The sequence below is a fragment of the Manacus candei genome, unplaced genomic scaffold (genome assembly GCF_025592945.1).
Source record: "Manacus candei isolate 608988 ecotype Guabito, Panama unplaced genomic scaffold, ASM2559294v1 h1tg000008l, whole genome shotgun sequence".
NCBI classification, from domain to species: Eukaryota; Metazoa; Chordata; class Aves; order Passeriformes; family Pipridae; genus Manacus; species Manacus candei.
In genome coordinates this window covers 15,099,129-15,116,542 of record NW_026138056.1, presented here as the reverse complement: position 1 = coordinate 15,116,542, position 17,414 = coordinate 15,099,129, and the positions used below count along the sequence as shown (strand labels likewise).

Genomic DNA, 17,414 nt, shown 5'->3' with positions numbered 1-17,414 from the left:
TTTAACATACTTTAAAGCAGATCAACAGTTATTAGACTAGAAAGAAGTATCATCTAATTGGTTTTTCATTAAGCAACCTGCAAAAGTGTATCTGTCAATGATTTGTAAACTCTTCAGAAATAGAAAAGGAGATGAGTGTATAGTCTTCATATCAATTTGTACAAAAAATTATTTTTCATAAAACCATGCAAAAGTGCCTGTCCAATAGTGTGATTATATGTGCATGTTGCTTTTTTGTCATCATCATAATCTACAGGCTCTGTGGTGGTCTTAAATTTCAGTGTTAAATTACCTTGAAATACAGTTTCAAATATGAGAGGACTGATGGTGGCTGGTCATATCCCATGGGCTACTGAGGGAATTCCAACACTTTCTGAATGTCAGTCACTCCAAAAGTTATTGTAAACAGAGGCAATCATGTGCACATGCAACTTAGCAAGGTTTCCTTACATCTTAGGGGCTCAACGTTAGTTGTGTGTCAGCTGAAGAGATGTAAAAAACCCAAAATGGATGTGTGTTTAAAATGTGACTGCTGTGTTAGTGCAGTCACAAGCAGTATCATGTTTCCATGTAAATACAAAGGAATTCTGTATATTGCTCTTGTGTGGTGGATAGAGGCATATAGTCTTCTCAGGTGGTCTGTATTATGTTGTTCACCACATTCCTTCTAAGCTTTATTCGTCTCTTCACCTGAGAGTTTCTATAACATTTTCACATACATCTTTTCTGTCTGGCATTAATTCAAAATGATCAAAATGTTATCCTGCCTTCTAACTTTGTGAATTGCTTATTTTGGTAGACTAAGTTTAGAGTCTTGTTTCTTTTCTGTTGTTTTACACATGGGTAGTTCCAATATAGTTATTTCCTGCTTTACCTTGCTGTGAAGTGAAAGAAATACCAGATCAGGGCTGTGAATGGTGCATATCAAGCAGCACTATGTGCATTATGCCAGTTAAAGCTGGTTGGGAATTTTTTGAGAATGTCTTTCCCCCCCTCCCCACTCTCACCCCCCACCCCTTTCAGAAATGTTAATTTGTCAAGGGTTTTCTGTTTTGACATATTCCCATAAAATGAAACCTGGTTTCCTGCTAGTTCAGTGCACAGGTTGTGGATGCAGGGATTGTGGGAGGACTCTAGGAGCCCTTGGAAAAAAGTTCTCCTTGGCTCCCACATTTACTGCTGTAGTCTCAAACATGCAGGAACTAGCTCCCAGCTCTGCAGAGGGCAGCCTTGGAACCTACAGAATGCTGGTTTGGCTGAGATCTGCAGGCTCCCTTCTACAGAACCTAAAGATGTTGCTTTTGCCATGTTTTCCAAGGCCTTTGTGTCTCACCCCCAGATCGGGAGTTGAGAGAGTTCAAAAACCAACAAGGACTGTGATGATTGAGCTTCTTACAGAAGTGGTTTTGTAGCGGTAGTCAAGACAGAGATCATGAATAAGTGAAGAAGAAGAGGAAGTTAAGATGAACCTAAATGGGCCTCTGATCTTGGAATATGGAAGTATAAATTCGTATATTAAAAACCACTTTTTTAGAAGTGGTTATTTCAAAGCAATTTTTCCTCTAAGGCAATGCTTTTCAAAATTGACCTTTTTGACATTTTACAGATGTGGAATTTCATGGAACAGAAAATCTTCTTTTTAACAGCTCTACTCCTAGTGAGAGAGAACTGTGTTCATCTTCCCAGTCAATGCCAAACTAGTGCTCTGTTGATAGATCCCAAACTTAATCAGATGATTTTTCTCCTGTGCTTTGTTATGGTACTTTACTCCCCAGATGACTCAGCCATGCATTCATTACATTTTCCCTAAGGTTCACTCCAGACAGTTCTTGATATGAACATATCGATAACCAACTACAGTGACGACTGAGAGAAATTATGGGTTAACAAGTATTTCAAGAGAAAGATACTCCATTACCTGAAGACTTACTCTTTTTTTGCAGGTGCTCACTGGAGTGCAATATTTCAACAATGAGCACAAAACCACTGAATTACTTTTCAGAGAAAAGATAACTGCTTCATTTTTATGGGTTCTCTTTTTTTTTTTGTTTTATAAAACACTTCCATAAACCTATTCTCTCCTATAAACAAATAAGATGGGGGAATTAGTAGTCATTCTACTTTTTGGTCAGAACATTAATTTTTTGGCTCATGTGTCACCTTCTAAAAATCCATTGATATACATGGATTGTTATAGGTTTAGTTAAAGACCTGAGCTGGAGGAATTAACCAGGTTTTTGCTCACCATTTTTCAAGAATGTAATTGTGTGGCCACTCTTACAGGACCATAATGAGATTCCCATGCTGCCAACATAGTGTACTTTGAATGTGCATAAACCAGTACAGTGTCACTTGGCCACCAAATACAGAGAGGGATCTAGTGTGATGCAATAACAAATTCAGAGTAACATCACCATTCTAGGGATACAGAATAATAAATATACTGCTTTGTCAGTGAGAACCTTCCACAAAGACTTACTCCGTCCTCTGGAGCTCTGAGGAAGGTGTCTGCTTGTGCTATATGTAATGTTAACTTCTATAATGACACCAGGGTTTACATCAGTGTCCCTCATCTCCTAGACTGATTTATTTTCAAAATTAGAAACAATAGATTGTTGTCAAATAAATCCAAGTATAGTTTATTGCAGCATTGCAGCCTCTGGTTGTCTTTCTGACAGAGCTGTTATGCTGGTGCCAGAGAGCTTGTTCTCTTATGAGTGGGGAGAAATAATATTGCACTAGTGAGGAAGATCCATAAATCCCTGTCTATTTCTAAAAGCTAGTTCAGCTTCTGGTCCCAGACAGACTGTGGTCCCATGTGTTACAGATTAAAAACTGGCATTAGGCAGAGCACATCCAAAGTCAATAGATGGACTTTAATTTTTAAAGGTAAAAATGTAATATTAATAATGGTTGGCTCCTAAGTTTCTGAAATGTTATGAAAACCATAAAATCAATTGAGGCAATATAATTAATCTGTTCTAACATTGTCTAGGAACTGAATGGGAATAGATGCAAAATTTGCTTCCAAAATTATGTGGCATTCCATAGCAGGATCATATCTATGTTTTTGGGAGTAAGAAAGTAAAACTCTTTCAAAAAAAAAAAAAAAGGCAACCAGAAAAACAACAGCAAACAAAACCACACCAAACCCCCACACATGTGGCCACTTCCTCAGTAGGTAAAAATTTACATACATAGTACTTTTGAGTTCAATTAAGCTTTGAAAATTTATGGAAGTTCAGAACTGGGTTCAATAAATTGCAGTCTCTGTAACAGGCTTATAGGTATATCATTATCTCTGTTATTATCCTTCCTTTATTTTCTTGGTAGTTCTGATATATGTTGGTATATTAATGAAGATTATTTTTATTGTGAGCTTCATCTTTCAGAAAGATTGTTTTGCATGTAATCAGGGGGAAAAAGTGTTTAAATATTCTCCTTAATGAAATGGTAGGGAAGATCATGTTGGAGTTCATAATCAACAATGAAGCTAAAAAGATTGTAGCATTCCCTTGTTTTTTTGGGCATTCACTGCCCCTTTAACCTAAAACATGTAAATGCTGTGAAATTAGTGATGAGAAGTTTTGAATTGGAAAAATTAATTACATCTAGTTGAACCACAAAATATCTAGAGTGTTAGAAGGCTGGCATTATCAAAAGAAAAACAGATTTATTTTTTTTTTAAAGTCGCTTTAATCACATCAGTCATGTTGCAGCAAGGAATGCAAATATTCATATACTACAGATTGAGGCTGCTCTGAAATGTTCTGACAATCTGTTAGGTTTTGAGTGATGTTTCAACCCTATCACTTGGGGTTTTTTGTTTTGTTTTTTTATGACTATAAAAAAAACACTACTCATCTCTGTCACATGCTGTACAGGATAAAAAGCCTTTCAGTTTTCTTAACAAGAATCAGACGGCCAGGGTGCTGCTGGAACGCAGAGAATATGCCACTGTCTGTTCAAAGTACAGCTTAATGAGCCAGACTAAACACACTGGACAATAGAGCTGTGGGGGGAAAGGGCTTCTCGTGGATCTGTGGATCAGCTGCAGCTTTAACATCTAACTAGTTTCATTTTTCATCTTTGCAAGTTCCATTTCCCTGTTTTGTTGGTATAAACTGCATTTCAATGAGCGGACTTTCCTGCCTAGGTGATGGTATGGTGTGCTTTGAAAAAGGATATCGTGGATTATGCTAGAAATAATTTCTGTGTTTCTTTTTTTCTCTCATAGTCACGACCTATTCCCTCACACCTTACTTCAGCAGTTGCAGAGAGTATCCTGGCTTCCGCCTGTGAGAGTGAAAGCAGAAATGCTGCAAAAAGGATGCGGTTGGATAGACAGCAGGTACTGTGTTGTTTGGGGGTCTACCACATCCATATTTATAAATGCACTGGACTTATTTATATAGGATGCCATGCAGAGGCATGGTGCAATCCCTTATATGTTTCTTGCTAGCAAGAATAATTAAAATACAAAAGCTGGAGTTTTTAAAATGAATACACAAGCATGTCTTTGTCTATATTTACATAAGCTGTAAGAGGGTGTCTTAATGTATTTGTAATGTCCACCTGATTGAAGCTATATATTTACTTTTTAACGATTGTAGATTTTCAGAGAATAATGTGTAGAATTAAAAGGAACAGAACACACAGTATATGTAATTTACATAAATAATAGAAATGGTGCATGTGTCCATGACTCAGTGTATTTATCTGTGCCCATATTCTCTTTCAAAATGTGTATGCATTTGTAAATATAAGGTGAAAAATTGTAAGTTTCTGAAAATACCCATTTGCCCAAAACAGAAAAGTTATTGTGCTATATAACAAAATGCTTAAGAATTTTTAAAGCTCATATATATTTTTTTCAGTTATTATTCACCTTTTATAGTGCATGTTAGGATTTTGTTACTTTTAACTTTCTGAAAATTACATATTTTCTTTCAGTTTTTTGAAACCCAACTGGTAACTCATTCCAGACTTTGGTTATTTACTTGTTCCACAGATAAAGTGAATGTCTAACATTCTTATTGTAAAAACTGTTATGCTTTATTTCTCCACATGATTGTAACAAAGTAAAATCTTAGTAATATGTCAATTGTTCCAAAATATGCTTCTGTCATGGTAGATGAACTTTTTTTTGTGGAACGGAACATTTTTTAAAGGGACATTTTCCTTTTATACATGGTCCATTAAGTTCTTTCAGGTCATGCCCTAACTGTATAAAAGATTCCTACCCTTATAGTATTGACAATTTAGGATCTGAAAGTGTATATCTCTATTTCTTTTTGCTATTCTGTTTTTTACTAGTATTTTCATTATTGTTCTACATTTACCTTAAGATTTACAAATCATATGGGACTGAAATACTAAGTATAGCTTAGTTTAGAAGCAGTGCTCATTCAGATTGTGCAGGTTTTATATTCTCTCATTTACTCTCTGATTTTTCAGTAATAAGAAAAAAAAGCTACAAAGTCAGCGTGCTCTTACCCCAAGGAGAACTAGAAATGACTCATGCAAACATCAATTGCTTTCATTGCACAAAACTAATGGCTTAATTCCTTAGTCCGGTCAGGGTGAGGCAGAGTTTTCAAGTGATTTAAACGAGAATCCCATAATAGTCTTCAGGGAGCCAGAGAGCTGTTGAAACAAAAACCAATATTTAAACTGTAGTCAGAACTCAAAAAGCCTATTAGTAGGATTTTTTTGTTGGGTTTTTTTTTTTTTGGTATTCTTATCACAGAAGGATTTGGTAACAGCGTTGAGAAGCATTTCTTTACTTTTCAGTACAGAATTAAAATCTGTAGTCAGAATGTATCCAGGCTGATCACCTTGATTACAACTGTGATGTTGAAGTAGCAAAGCTGCCTATAAAAAATGGGTGTTGGGTTCTGCTTCTTTCAGTTTTTCCCCTTTTTGGCAGTGAATTCTGGGAACGCTGTGGAGATCGTTGCAAATAGCACAGCCCTTTGATTTATCAAGCAGTAAATTAGATGAGTTGATGTAGTTTTGGTGCCTGAAAACTATTTGTGAATTCATGATAGATATGCTGAATAATTGTGGCTGGAAAAAATTATGGAAATATGTGTTAGGTAGCTTCATAAAAGTTAGAGTGAGAAATTTGCCCTACAGGGTGGAATAGTTAATTGATTAGAGAAATAGAAAACCTTGGTCCTAGCCCCAGTTCCATTGAAATTTAATTATTTATTCCAAGTATGTGACATTAACAAAGTTGACTGGGAGCAAAGCATTCTGGAATATTTCTGCGTGTGCTATTTAATACACACTAGTGTGCTCAGTTCATGTGCTGAGGTGGGAAGTGGACCTGTATCCTCACATCCAGAGAGTTTGACTTATAGGTAAAAGGGTTGTATTCTGCTCCTCTTCCTATTTTTACTTTTAACTTACTATTAAATTTCCTTCACTTTTCTTAAATATATCTAAAATGAAATATTTTCTTTGGATTTTTTTTTCTTAAATGGAGATAGGTTGGAAAAGTTCAGTGCAGCATTTCCTTTTACTGTTCCATAGCTCTTAAGGCACCTCGTTTTCCAAAATTGGGTATTATACCAATGGGTAGACTCAGGCTTTGAGGGCTCTTCAGTGAAAATTTGGGAGGAGGAAAGAGGAAATAAGATTCTGATAATGAACATTATCGCGTCATAAATTATATCAGGACATCTTCTAATTGAGGACAAACATTAGACAGTCCTGGAAAGTAGATTGTTAAGAGAATCTGGCAAGAGCACTCATTTAGCACTTCCCCTTAGATCTGAACGGAAGCAGTGCATTAAAGCTGCTTTATTCTTGCATGCAGTATGGTGAAGTTCTGCCTTTTATTCTCCAGAGGGTGATCTGTGATCTGCCTCAAAGTGAGATGTGGCACTTAGTGCCATGGTGTAGTTGACATGGTGGTGTTTGGGCATGGGTTGGACTCAATGACTTCAAAGGTGTTTTCCAACCTAATTGATTCTGTGGTTCGGTGATTCTGTGGTTTGTATCTCCACCACCACCTTTTTCGGAATATTATTTATAAAATGTGAATGTATTAAAACCACGAGTGTTATGCCCAATCCTGATGACAAAGCTTTAGCAGCTTCCTGAACTCCTTTGCTTGTCTTGTTTATGCTCTTTCCTCTTCTCCATTTTTCCTTCTCTCCCTGGCACAACACTGCCCCTGAGCAGGAAGTTCTGAGCATGTTGCATGTATGTCCCTAATAAAAGTCTGTACTTTGTTAAAATATTATGAATTTCCCAACTAAATAGATTTTTGCCTACAGTGTTAATTTTAACAGTGGTTTTATGAAAAACCATCTCAATTATTGCTCATCAGAAAGAAGCGGCTTAAAAGTCGAAACTACGGAAACTTCTAAGAGCTCATTTTTAGTTTTGAACAGACAGTGTTGGCCATGCTTATGAGTATTAGCTGTTTCTTCCATAAGTAATAAACATGAAGGATTGGGTTTATATACCTATAACCCTGTGCATACATTTTTTATCTCTTCAGAAGAAACCTCTCCAAAGTATGTGTCTGTGCACACACAACTACTGCATCCTATGAATGACTTCCTAGAAGTATTTCTAATAGCTGCAATACTTAATATAGCCCTGATCTAGGGATAGTATTAAGTGTGATAAAGTTAAGTCTGAAATGAAGCCATCCATCATTCAAGGAAGCCATGCTTGAATATTTCTGCCTGTAAAAATCCAATTTTAAAAATAAGATAATGAAATCTGGTCTTACTGGCATCACTTACTTATTTTCAACATTGGGGTTTTTTTGTGGCAGTAATTTATTTTCTAATGGGAAAATCAATGTAATCTTGTCCATCAGGAAACTAGTAACTTCTCATAGTTTTTAAGAACTGCAACAATAAAAGCATTGTCAGTTTGTGAGACTTCTCTATAAGGAATATAAATGTGTTTACTAGGTCATGGTAGCTTGGACTATAATGCTTTGGCTGTCTGACTGTGTTAGGTGTTACTCAAGTGTTCTCTTAAGCTTCAGTGCATTTTCATTATCTTGAGATCAAGCACTATTTGGTTGGCAAGAAACTGAAGCGCTGAGAAGTTATATATTTGATACTTATTACCCAACTGAAGAGTTCTGTCACTTCCACTTTTTAATTCTGCCTGGTACTAAAAATAATTTATTCTGATGCACAAATTTTATAGATTTATATGTTGAAATTGGATAGTTTTACTGGTAGTACTGCTGAACAGTGAAATGCTAGTGACACTGGGCTGGATTGGGTTAATCTTTTCTAGCCCAGATCAAGCGGTAGGTACAGAGGCAATGCAGAGGTTTTGTGTTTTGCTCCAAATCACCTCTACTGAGTCAGGATGCTGAAGAGGAACTGTCTTGAATTCTGAGGACTTTTTTGATCACAGCTGATGTAAAATGTAAAAGTAATAATTGGATAAACCTTCTATGACTTGTTTCAGTCAGAGATTGAAGTCACATTATCAGAATCCTTAAGATTTCCTGGGTTTCTAAGTGATATCTTTGAATTTTCTCCTGGGATAATCCTTCATGAAGCAGTTGCACTAAGTAGAGGTTCTGATCTACTATCAACGAGGGAGTCATGAAACAAATTAAGTAGATTCACGTGCATTCATTTCATACAGTGAACAGGATGACTTCTTTTGTGTGTCCTTCACTTTACAAACCCAATTTTGTCTTCGTTGGACAAAAGAAGAATGGTTAAATAAGTAGAAAAATCTGGGAAAAGTCATCCTGTCCTTACTGTCCTGGGCAGTGAACAGAGAGGCGGGATGCCTGCTTTATGTGCTACAGAGACTTTAGTAATGTGGCTCTCCTTGTTGTCGATCACAGAAATGGAAGTTTGTCAGTCTCTGCTTCTTCCAAATAGGTATGTGTGCGCTGTAGTTTTTATACAACCTCATCATAAAACAGTCTGAAGCACTGCTGGGCTCTGTGGAAAGTGGAGGTGGATTAGTGTTGTTACTGTCCTTTCTGAAATCAAAAAGAAATTCTTCAAGGGAAGATGTAAGAGGAAATAGCAGTTTATAAATATCAGTGTGGGAGAGAACCTGCCTCTCTATTTTTGCTAAGGAGGCTGAAACGGTGAAATCTTTCTTTGGAAAAGAATGTAGGAACGATACTAGGAAAAAATTGCCTTCCCCTTTACTTGGACACAAGTGTTTTTTGTAACAGCTGCCTTTTGTTTCATTGTTTTTTGTTTAAAATTTATTTTTTTTGCATGCTGTCATATTGCAAAATTTATGAATAAGCATTTTTCTTCTAATTGAAATAACTAGTTTTTGGCAATCAAGATAAAATGACAGCACCTAGAAATGAGGAGGGAGGATGAATATGGGAAAGAAGGAAAAGAACTGAATCAGAGAGTACTACTGTCTGTAGAAGTATATGAACCTTTTTATGGACATGTCATGTATAGTTAGGCAGATCATTTAGAAAATTGATGTCGCTTTGTTTGTGCCATGTTGATTTGTAACAGTTAGGAAGCTGGACCTTTGAGAATATGTTATTATATTTGCAGATAGGAAAATAAGGTCACAAATGATATGACTGTGAAGCCAGTGGATTCAACTCTCTCCTGGATATGTCATTTTAGCCATTCAACCTCCATTTCAGTGAGTAATGTCATGGAAAGGCTGCGATAGTATGCAGAATAATTTGGTCAGCCAAAGGAGGGAGCTACGTACATTTCTTTCATCCTTATGTCTTAAGTAATCGGACATGCAGTGTATGATTCTTTTGTAGTTACATAGCAAATGACAAGTTGAGCCCAAGGAAAACTTAAGCTCAGAGGAAAATGAAGGTTTTCATTATCTTACATATCTCCTTTCCTAACGAAGGCATTTCTCAGTCAGAGCTGGTCTTTTTTGAATTAGTAGGTTCTTCACAGGGTGCTTTTCAGTCAGTATTTTATAGAATATACATGATAAGAAAAGGGTTTTCTGCATTTTCATTTTATAAAAAATAGGGGTTTAAGGGCCACAGTTTTCTTTCATTTCAGAGACTAGATGAAAATAACAACAGTTGTACAACTTTATAATCTGAGAAAGGTGTTGTCCTCATGCCTTCACTGCACAGACATCAGTATACAACTGGTTTGATGTGTTAAACGTAAGAACAAGTCTGTGCACTATGCACAGAGTATCATGCACTCTGATGCTATGAAGCAGTTCTTTATGATAAACTCTGAACGCATTTTTAAGGAAATCTCTCATCAAGAGGATGACTGTAATTTTTTTTCACGCTGTGATTTGTAACCAGCCAAATTAAATATCAATAATCATCACGGTGGAGTGAAAGATAACATCTAACCCCCAAGGAAGAGAAAGTTTAATGATCCCAGGATTACACTCAAACATAAATGCACATAAATTTGCAAATAGGCACTTTAAACACATTCTCCTCACCCATTTTTATTTTGAGGGATAAAAGGAAGGAAAATCTAAATTTTTCAGTGAATAGGGTGTTAAGGATATTGCATCATTTAGTAATTTTAACAATATTGCTTTTAGCTGTTAAAGGAGTAGGAGTAGGTGGCTATTAGGTTTCTGACAAAGCAATTATGGCCTAGACACATATGTTGAGAGCTGACCTGACATTTGCCTCTGGATAGTTGTCATAGCAGCAAGCTGAATAGAGCAGTTTGATACAAGCGCTGGTTGCAGACTGGATACAGGTTCTGTGCTAATGCAATACATCCGAATATTAATAAAAGTGCACATGTACTGCCATTTGAAAATAACTGCAATGGTGCTTCCTTCCATTTATATCTAATTCCTGAATGTTCACTTTTAAAGAAACTGAGGTTTGTGAGGAGATGTTACTGATCTGCCCCCATACAATTTCTGGTTCTTTTTCACTGCATGTAACAGGGGGTTGACCTAAAGAAAGACTCTTCAAGCACATTTTTATTAACAGAAATGATGTCTGGCTGTTGCAGACCAGGAGCAGTTTGTGTTTTGATTAAGAGGGAAGGAAATTACTGGTGGACAAATTACAGGTAATTGTAAAACTGTTTTGGAAGAAACTAATTAAAAATCTAAATTGCAGTGAGGGCGTGGACCTCCATGGCAGGATTGCTGTATCTGGCTTTCAGCAGTGAGGGGGAAGAGACCTTTAAACCTTTCTATTCAGAGGAGAGAGAATTTGTGTTTCAGCTATGTCACTAATGCACAGTTTATAAATCTTGACGCTGAGCATTTATTTCCTGTAGTACCCTTCAGATGAGAGGAAAGAAGGAAGAAAGATTGACATTGTGTATGCATGTTGTTCTCCTTCTTGATCAGTGTACACTGCAGCTTCCAGGAGGAAGGAAGAATATTATTGTAGGATTCTTAAATGCTCTCTCTCTGTATTCTGTTGTTTATAATGGGGGTTTTCTGTTGGTTGGTTTTTTTTGTTTGTTTGTTTGTTTTGTCTTTTTTTGTTGTTGTTTTATTTTGATGTTGTTTTGGTTTTGGTTTGTTTTGTTTTGGTTTGGTTTGGTTTTTTGGTTTTGTTTTTTTATTGGGTTTTTTGTTTGTTTGTTTTGTTTTGGGGTTTTTTTGTTTGTTTGGTTTGTTTGGGGGTTTTTTGTTGGTTTGGTTTAGTTTGGTTTGGTTTTTTTGAGTTTTGGGGTTTTTTTATCAAGGGCAGATTTGGACAATATCGGTTGCAGAAAAGGGAGTTATGCAAGAATATCTCCGAGCTGACAGTTGACCCTGGAGAATGTCCTGCTGAGGCAGTGCTTCTGTGGTGGAAATCTGCAAATTCAGAGGGAACACAAAGAAGTGAGTTTGTGTCAGAGAGATAAAGTCCTTGCCACAGCTATTCAGTATGCAGGAAGAGCACATCAACTGTACATTCTTGTAAGAGGTGGAGGAGAAAGCATCAGAAGTTCTATTCCTCTTGGGTTTCATGGAGCCTAATTTTCTGTAGAGGATGGGAAAGAAAAGGCACTTCATCCAAGTGGCAGCAGTGATGAGGGATGGAGCCATGTCCTCCCTCTACTGTATATTTACATAAGACCTGAAAAATTCCAGCTCAAAGTGATTTTCACTTCAGAATGGGAGGCTTGTAGAGTCCTAGAAAAGAGCAAAAGGAAGCAGATGGTTCACTTAACATATAGCAAACAAATAGAAATTGGAATCCCAAAATCCACAAATGCAAATGTCACTTTAACTTGTATAGAGCTCAATGCCTCTTACAGTACAGAAACTTATTAATAATAGCTTTTTGTATTCAGACATCTCTTTGTGATTTGGTATTTAATAGGAATCAGAGTGATTTCTGTACTTCAGTACTTTATCTTTTTTTTAATTTGTGTTCAAAATGGTCACTAAAATGACTGTATAGTCCTTGGATACCAACATACTAGTTTGCATTTCAGGCCTCTTTCACTTCCATGACTTCCCCACATAGTGATTATTTTACTTCTAGGTTAGTCTTCGGTTTGCTTTTATGGTTCCAAATGATATGCCTTAACCACTGAGGCAAAAAATGTTATGCAGGCACCATTTAGCTGTATGTGTGTTATTGTCAAGAGATCAAGTTATGTACTGGCATTGGGAAACTTAGCTTCCTAAACCAGAATGCACTGGCCATATTGTCAAGGGGAAGAAAATAAGTGGTACGCATTGTAATTTTAAATCTTGATGTCTTTCAAGTTGGTGGCAAAATTCCTGATTTCACCAGTGCTGGATAGGGTTCTATCATTAGCAGATGCAACTGGAAAGGACTGCCAAGTATCACAAGGCAACTCCCTTCCTTCCACACACCAGCCCAACCTACATTAAATTTGTTACATGCATTGGAAAGGAATAATGTGCAAGGCATGCAATTGCAAATAATTTCATGCCTTAGATTTACAATGAGGCCCTAAGGTGAGCAGCTAATTTTTCACCTCAACACAGAGATCATTACATTAGAAAATGCTCTGTTTTTCCAGGTTCTTTGTGCTGAACATGTGTGGTTGAATTTCAAGCTGCTGATTTCAGACTACACTTTAGGCACCATGAGCTGCAGTAAGATCTTGAACGTGAAGTAAAATTGATACCAGTACAAGTATTCTGTTCTGGAGGTTGATAAAGCTGAAGGCTCAAAAATTGAGCGTTTGATTGTTTCTTGGACAGGAACGTTTGAACAGCCTTATCCACCTTCCTACCATAGGTGGAAGAAAATGAACAGGAACTGGTACAGCTTTTTTCCATGCGTCTTTAGTATCCATCTTATGCCAAGGAGGCAGGAGAGGAAAGGCTGGTGGAAATGTAGATATGAAAGTTCTCTCTTCGGGCCCAAAGATGGAGATTTTAGAGTCCAGGCTTCTGTTCTTCCTGCTCCCATCTTGAAAGCCAGGAATAGAGAGCATTTTACTTATCCCTCCCTTTCATATGGCAAGACGATACTAAATGGGAAGCGTTTTCTTGCCCCTAAGATGTTTCTAGCACAGATACAAGTATGTCTTTCCGGTGTTTAGCCAATAACTTCATTGCACACGCCCTCCTGCCTACAGCACAGCCAGGGAATAATGTTTCTGGTGAGTAAATGCCAGTTATCATGGAGAGTTTGGGCCGCTTTAATGAAATCAATGCAAACCCAGTGTGCATGAGCAAACTCTTATTTTTCGAGAGGCATATTCTGGTTTTGGTTATTGAAATGGTACATTTAGAAGGCTTTAAAAAGTCATAAATTATTCCTAAATTCCAAACGTCAGTTGCACAATGGATTCAGAAGTATTCCTCAGTTAGAAAGTGCAGTTTTCCACACAGAAAATACATGTAGAAGCGTATCCACAGATTGCTTATGTTTGGTGGCAGGGACATGTTTGTGATTCAACAACTGGCTTAATGTCCTAAACTAAATTTAGAAACATATTTTTCTAAGAAAAAAACCCCACTATGATAAGCAGTGGGAGCAAGAGCTGAATGCATTGCCTGGGAGCAGCACCAGCTGCTGAAGAGGCTAGGCACAGGACAAGGCAGCCAAACAGGCTGTGGCCAACAGCCTAGGCATTGTGCCAAAAGAATTCTCCCCTGAAATGAGAATATTTGGGGAGCACATTTGCACTGCAGTGCACATATTTCATACTTATTACTCATGGTATTTCATATTTAGCTTCTGTTTTACTGTCTCCATTGATAAACCAAATCAGAAAGTGCATCCTCCAAAGGCCAGTCAAAGTTCATGTCTTTGTTTCTTCCACTGGCATATGCTACTCTGGTCTAAAGATTGTGGAATCAAAAGGCCATCCTCAAAAACATCACTTCTTATCTCCTGAATCTTTTAATATACAGAATCCTCACAGCACTGAAGTTAAAGGATGTGCGCCAAATTCTGTAAAAAATTTAGAGTAGGTCTTCTTCAGAAGCAAAATATTTTCTTTCCACTAAATAATTAGAGACAGGGTGGGCAGGTCAGGGTTTTTAAATACCTTTTTTTTTTGAAAGGTTTTTTTAAACTATGAAAGTCAAGTTGTGCCTGAGGTGATGTTAAAAAACAGACATCCTGCATTGAATTCATAGAAAGAACTTTGGTTTGCACAAATGTGCAGTTCAAGTTTTAATGCACATTTGAAATAAAATAATTAGCATTCGAATGTATCAAACACGGGAGAAAATATCTTTAAAATATTTGAACTGTTGAAAACAAGAACCAATCATTAAGTAAATGCAAAAAAAGTAATTGCTCATTCTCAAACAGACAAGAAAACTGTCTTTTCTAGAAGACAGCTACCTATACCTTTCACTAGAATTTATCTGTGGAAGAGACAGCACACTGTAAATATGGCAAAATGATGAGATCTCCTGCTTGCTTATTTTTTTTTCCTTTTCAAAGCAGAACACACAGACATTTTTAATTAGCTGAAACTGAGGAAGTCAATTTAGGACTGACCTCAGATGCTTCATGTCCAGGCCATCATCTTCTGTTTCTAAATGAAGAAGAATTTAATTTAGAATCTAACATAAAGTGCTTTGGTGCATTCTCCCTGCCACACACTTTAATATGTGTAATATTAAAAGAAAGTGTGGAGCAGAAGAGAAATAGGAAGAATCACCCCAAATCCAAATCATACCCCATAGTTTTCCAATAAAGTGTTTTTCAGTAGTTGCATCTCCATATCCCAGATCTGGCAGGTGTATGGAAAGCTGTTTTATGTCAAGAAAATAGGCTGTCAGTGGTGGGAGTAATACCAGCTGTAGTGCAGTAGATGAAGAGACCTATAGTGGGAGGTTTAATTACGTTGACCATGATGATATTGTAGTAATAAATCTGCAAAGCTGGCACGAGCATTGCTCAAGTACTCCCACACACTTTTCCCTGTGTGCTTCCTAAACATTTGATTCATGAGTTTATAAAGATTTTTCTCTGTTGGTGCTCTGGTGCCACAGTCCTCCTGCTGGAGTAAAGCTGATCTATCCCAGCTGAAAGTGTTTCCTATCATAGTCACTGAAAAATGACATGTTGGCAAGGGGGGAAAGAAACTCCTACAGGAGTGCCTCACTGAGATAATTTCTTGAGGACAGTATACATAAATATGAAAAATGCAGAGAAAAATGCTTGATTGTGATCATAAAAGTGGAGTTGCCTGAGGTATAGCAAGGCTTGTTCTGAATGAGAGGAATACACCATGAAGGAGGAATTTCTTTCACTTTGCATATTTCTGGTTCAGCAGTAAGTACTGCTACGCTTTTGTCGTGCATCAGTTTCAGTAATACACCGATTCATTCAACTCCATTACCTGCAGGCAAAACTGCTCTTGGGATGGGAAAAGATGACATTATTTTCTTGCAGTTTATGTTGGTTCTGTTTAGAAGAAAGGTCAGATATTTGGACTCCTCCATTTGAACTGCCTGTCAATAAAGAGGCAGCAAAAATGATCAGTAGCCATGTTCCTCTGCAAGGTGCTGGCCTCAGCAAAGAAATTGGCTTTGAAAGGATGAGAGGGTACATGTGGCAACAGAAGAACAAACATGAGATAACCCGTACTTCATTTTCACTCAGGTTTTACCTTTATTTTCTTCAGATTTTTAGCTAATCTAATTCCAGCAGGGGCATTCTAGATCCTGGAGTTCGTTATGCAGTGCTTCACTTTTGGGATCAGGCACGTACCAAATGAAGCCTCTTAGGAAGGAACAGGTTTAGCAAACCTGGGCCCGTTGTCCTGTGTCCTGAGTGATCTTAGGCTGAGAGATCTGTGGAGGTGACACAGGGAAGGAAAGGATCCTCTCCTATTCTCTCTGGTGCCATCCTCTGTGGCAGGCTGAAGGAGCCTCTTCCAAGGGAAACTGACTTTCCTTTAAAAGAAGATATGGACTGAGAGTGGGTGGGGAGGTGCAAATAGAGGAGGTGAAGATTCTCAAGGTTGACTACTGAAACAAAGGCTCAATCAATAACTTATCATATGGCCCAAGGAAAGGCCCATGCTGTGCTGTTCTTTAGGTCACAGTAAAAGTCTGCCTTTTTGTTTTCTGCCTATCCTGACAGGAAGAAATTCTGTAAATGAGGCCTGGGCCCTAACGAATCTTTTCTGCTGGTACAACAGGCAGGAAAAAAAGTTCCACCTGCCATCTCTCCTCTGGTGTTCCACTGCAAGGCAGGAGGTGGTGGTGCTGGAGACTCTTCTTCTCTTTGTATGACACCTTTGTCCCTTTGTCTGAATTTGTGCCACTTTCTCTCTAGGAAGTGTCACATGCATTTTGTGAAATATACTGTCAGGTCCAGTTCTGCCTCTTACATGCCTGTAGCTTCTTGTAATCTGGTGCTGGCCACTGTTGAATATGTGATTTAAAATTCTGCTGAGGAAGTCATGGCTGTGCATACACTGCAGTGCACTATGCAGTCTTGCTCTATGCACCTGTCTTGTCTATTGAGACAAATTTCAATTAATAGTGGTGAAACCATTAGCTAAAAAAATTTTTACATGTATTAAAATTCTCTAGAAAAATAAAGAGCATGACCATGTAAAATATAATTTATGAAATAGTTTATGGTGATAACTGCAAACTAAGACAAGAACAGCAGGAGTTATAGAGTAAGTTAGCTTGCAAGGACACATTCTGTCATTAGTTCACCTCAAATGAGATTTCTACATTGAGTTATGCTTTTTAACATTCGTTTGTTCCTGATGTAAAATAAACCCAAAAAAAACCAACCACCAACCCACCAAAATCAACTATCTAGAACTTCACTAAAGAACAGTAAGTTTATCTCAAGCACCACAGGAAAAGATAAATTCTATCCTTTTCCATTTGGACAGTGAGACATGGTCTTTAGTAGAACACAGTTTCTTTTTCCTCAGTGACCGTGCCTCACAGTGTAGGAGTAATTCATCCATATGTCCGTGCTCATCTAGCAGCATTGGTGACCTCTTAAAGCTCATGTTGCTCTTCTGCTATCGCAATGGATAATGAACCGGCTAAAGCTGACA

At 37.4% G+C, this 17,414-nt stretch overlaps 1 protein-coding gene across 7 annotated transcripts in view; it reads left to right on the top strand.

The window, feature by feature from the left end:
- Window positions 1-17,414, top strand: part of NOL4 (nucleolar protein 4) — a 188,942-nt gene that overhangs the window by 150,290 nt on the left and 21,238 nt on the right. For all 7 annotated transcript variants that reach the window (XM_051769952.1, XM_051769951.1, XM_051769945.1 and 4 more), the window contains one exon: window positions 4,238-4,351. In XM_051769952.1, the coding sequence (XP_051625912.1) occupies window positions 4,238-4,351 (114 nt within the window). The remainder of the gene's footprint in view (window positions 1-4,237; window positions 4,352-17,414) is intronic.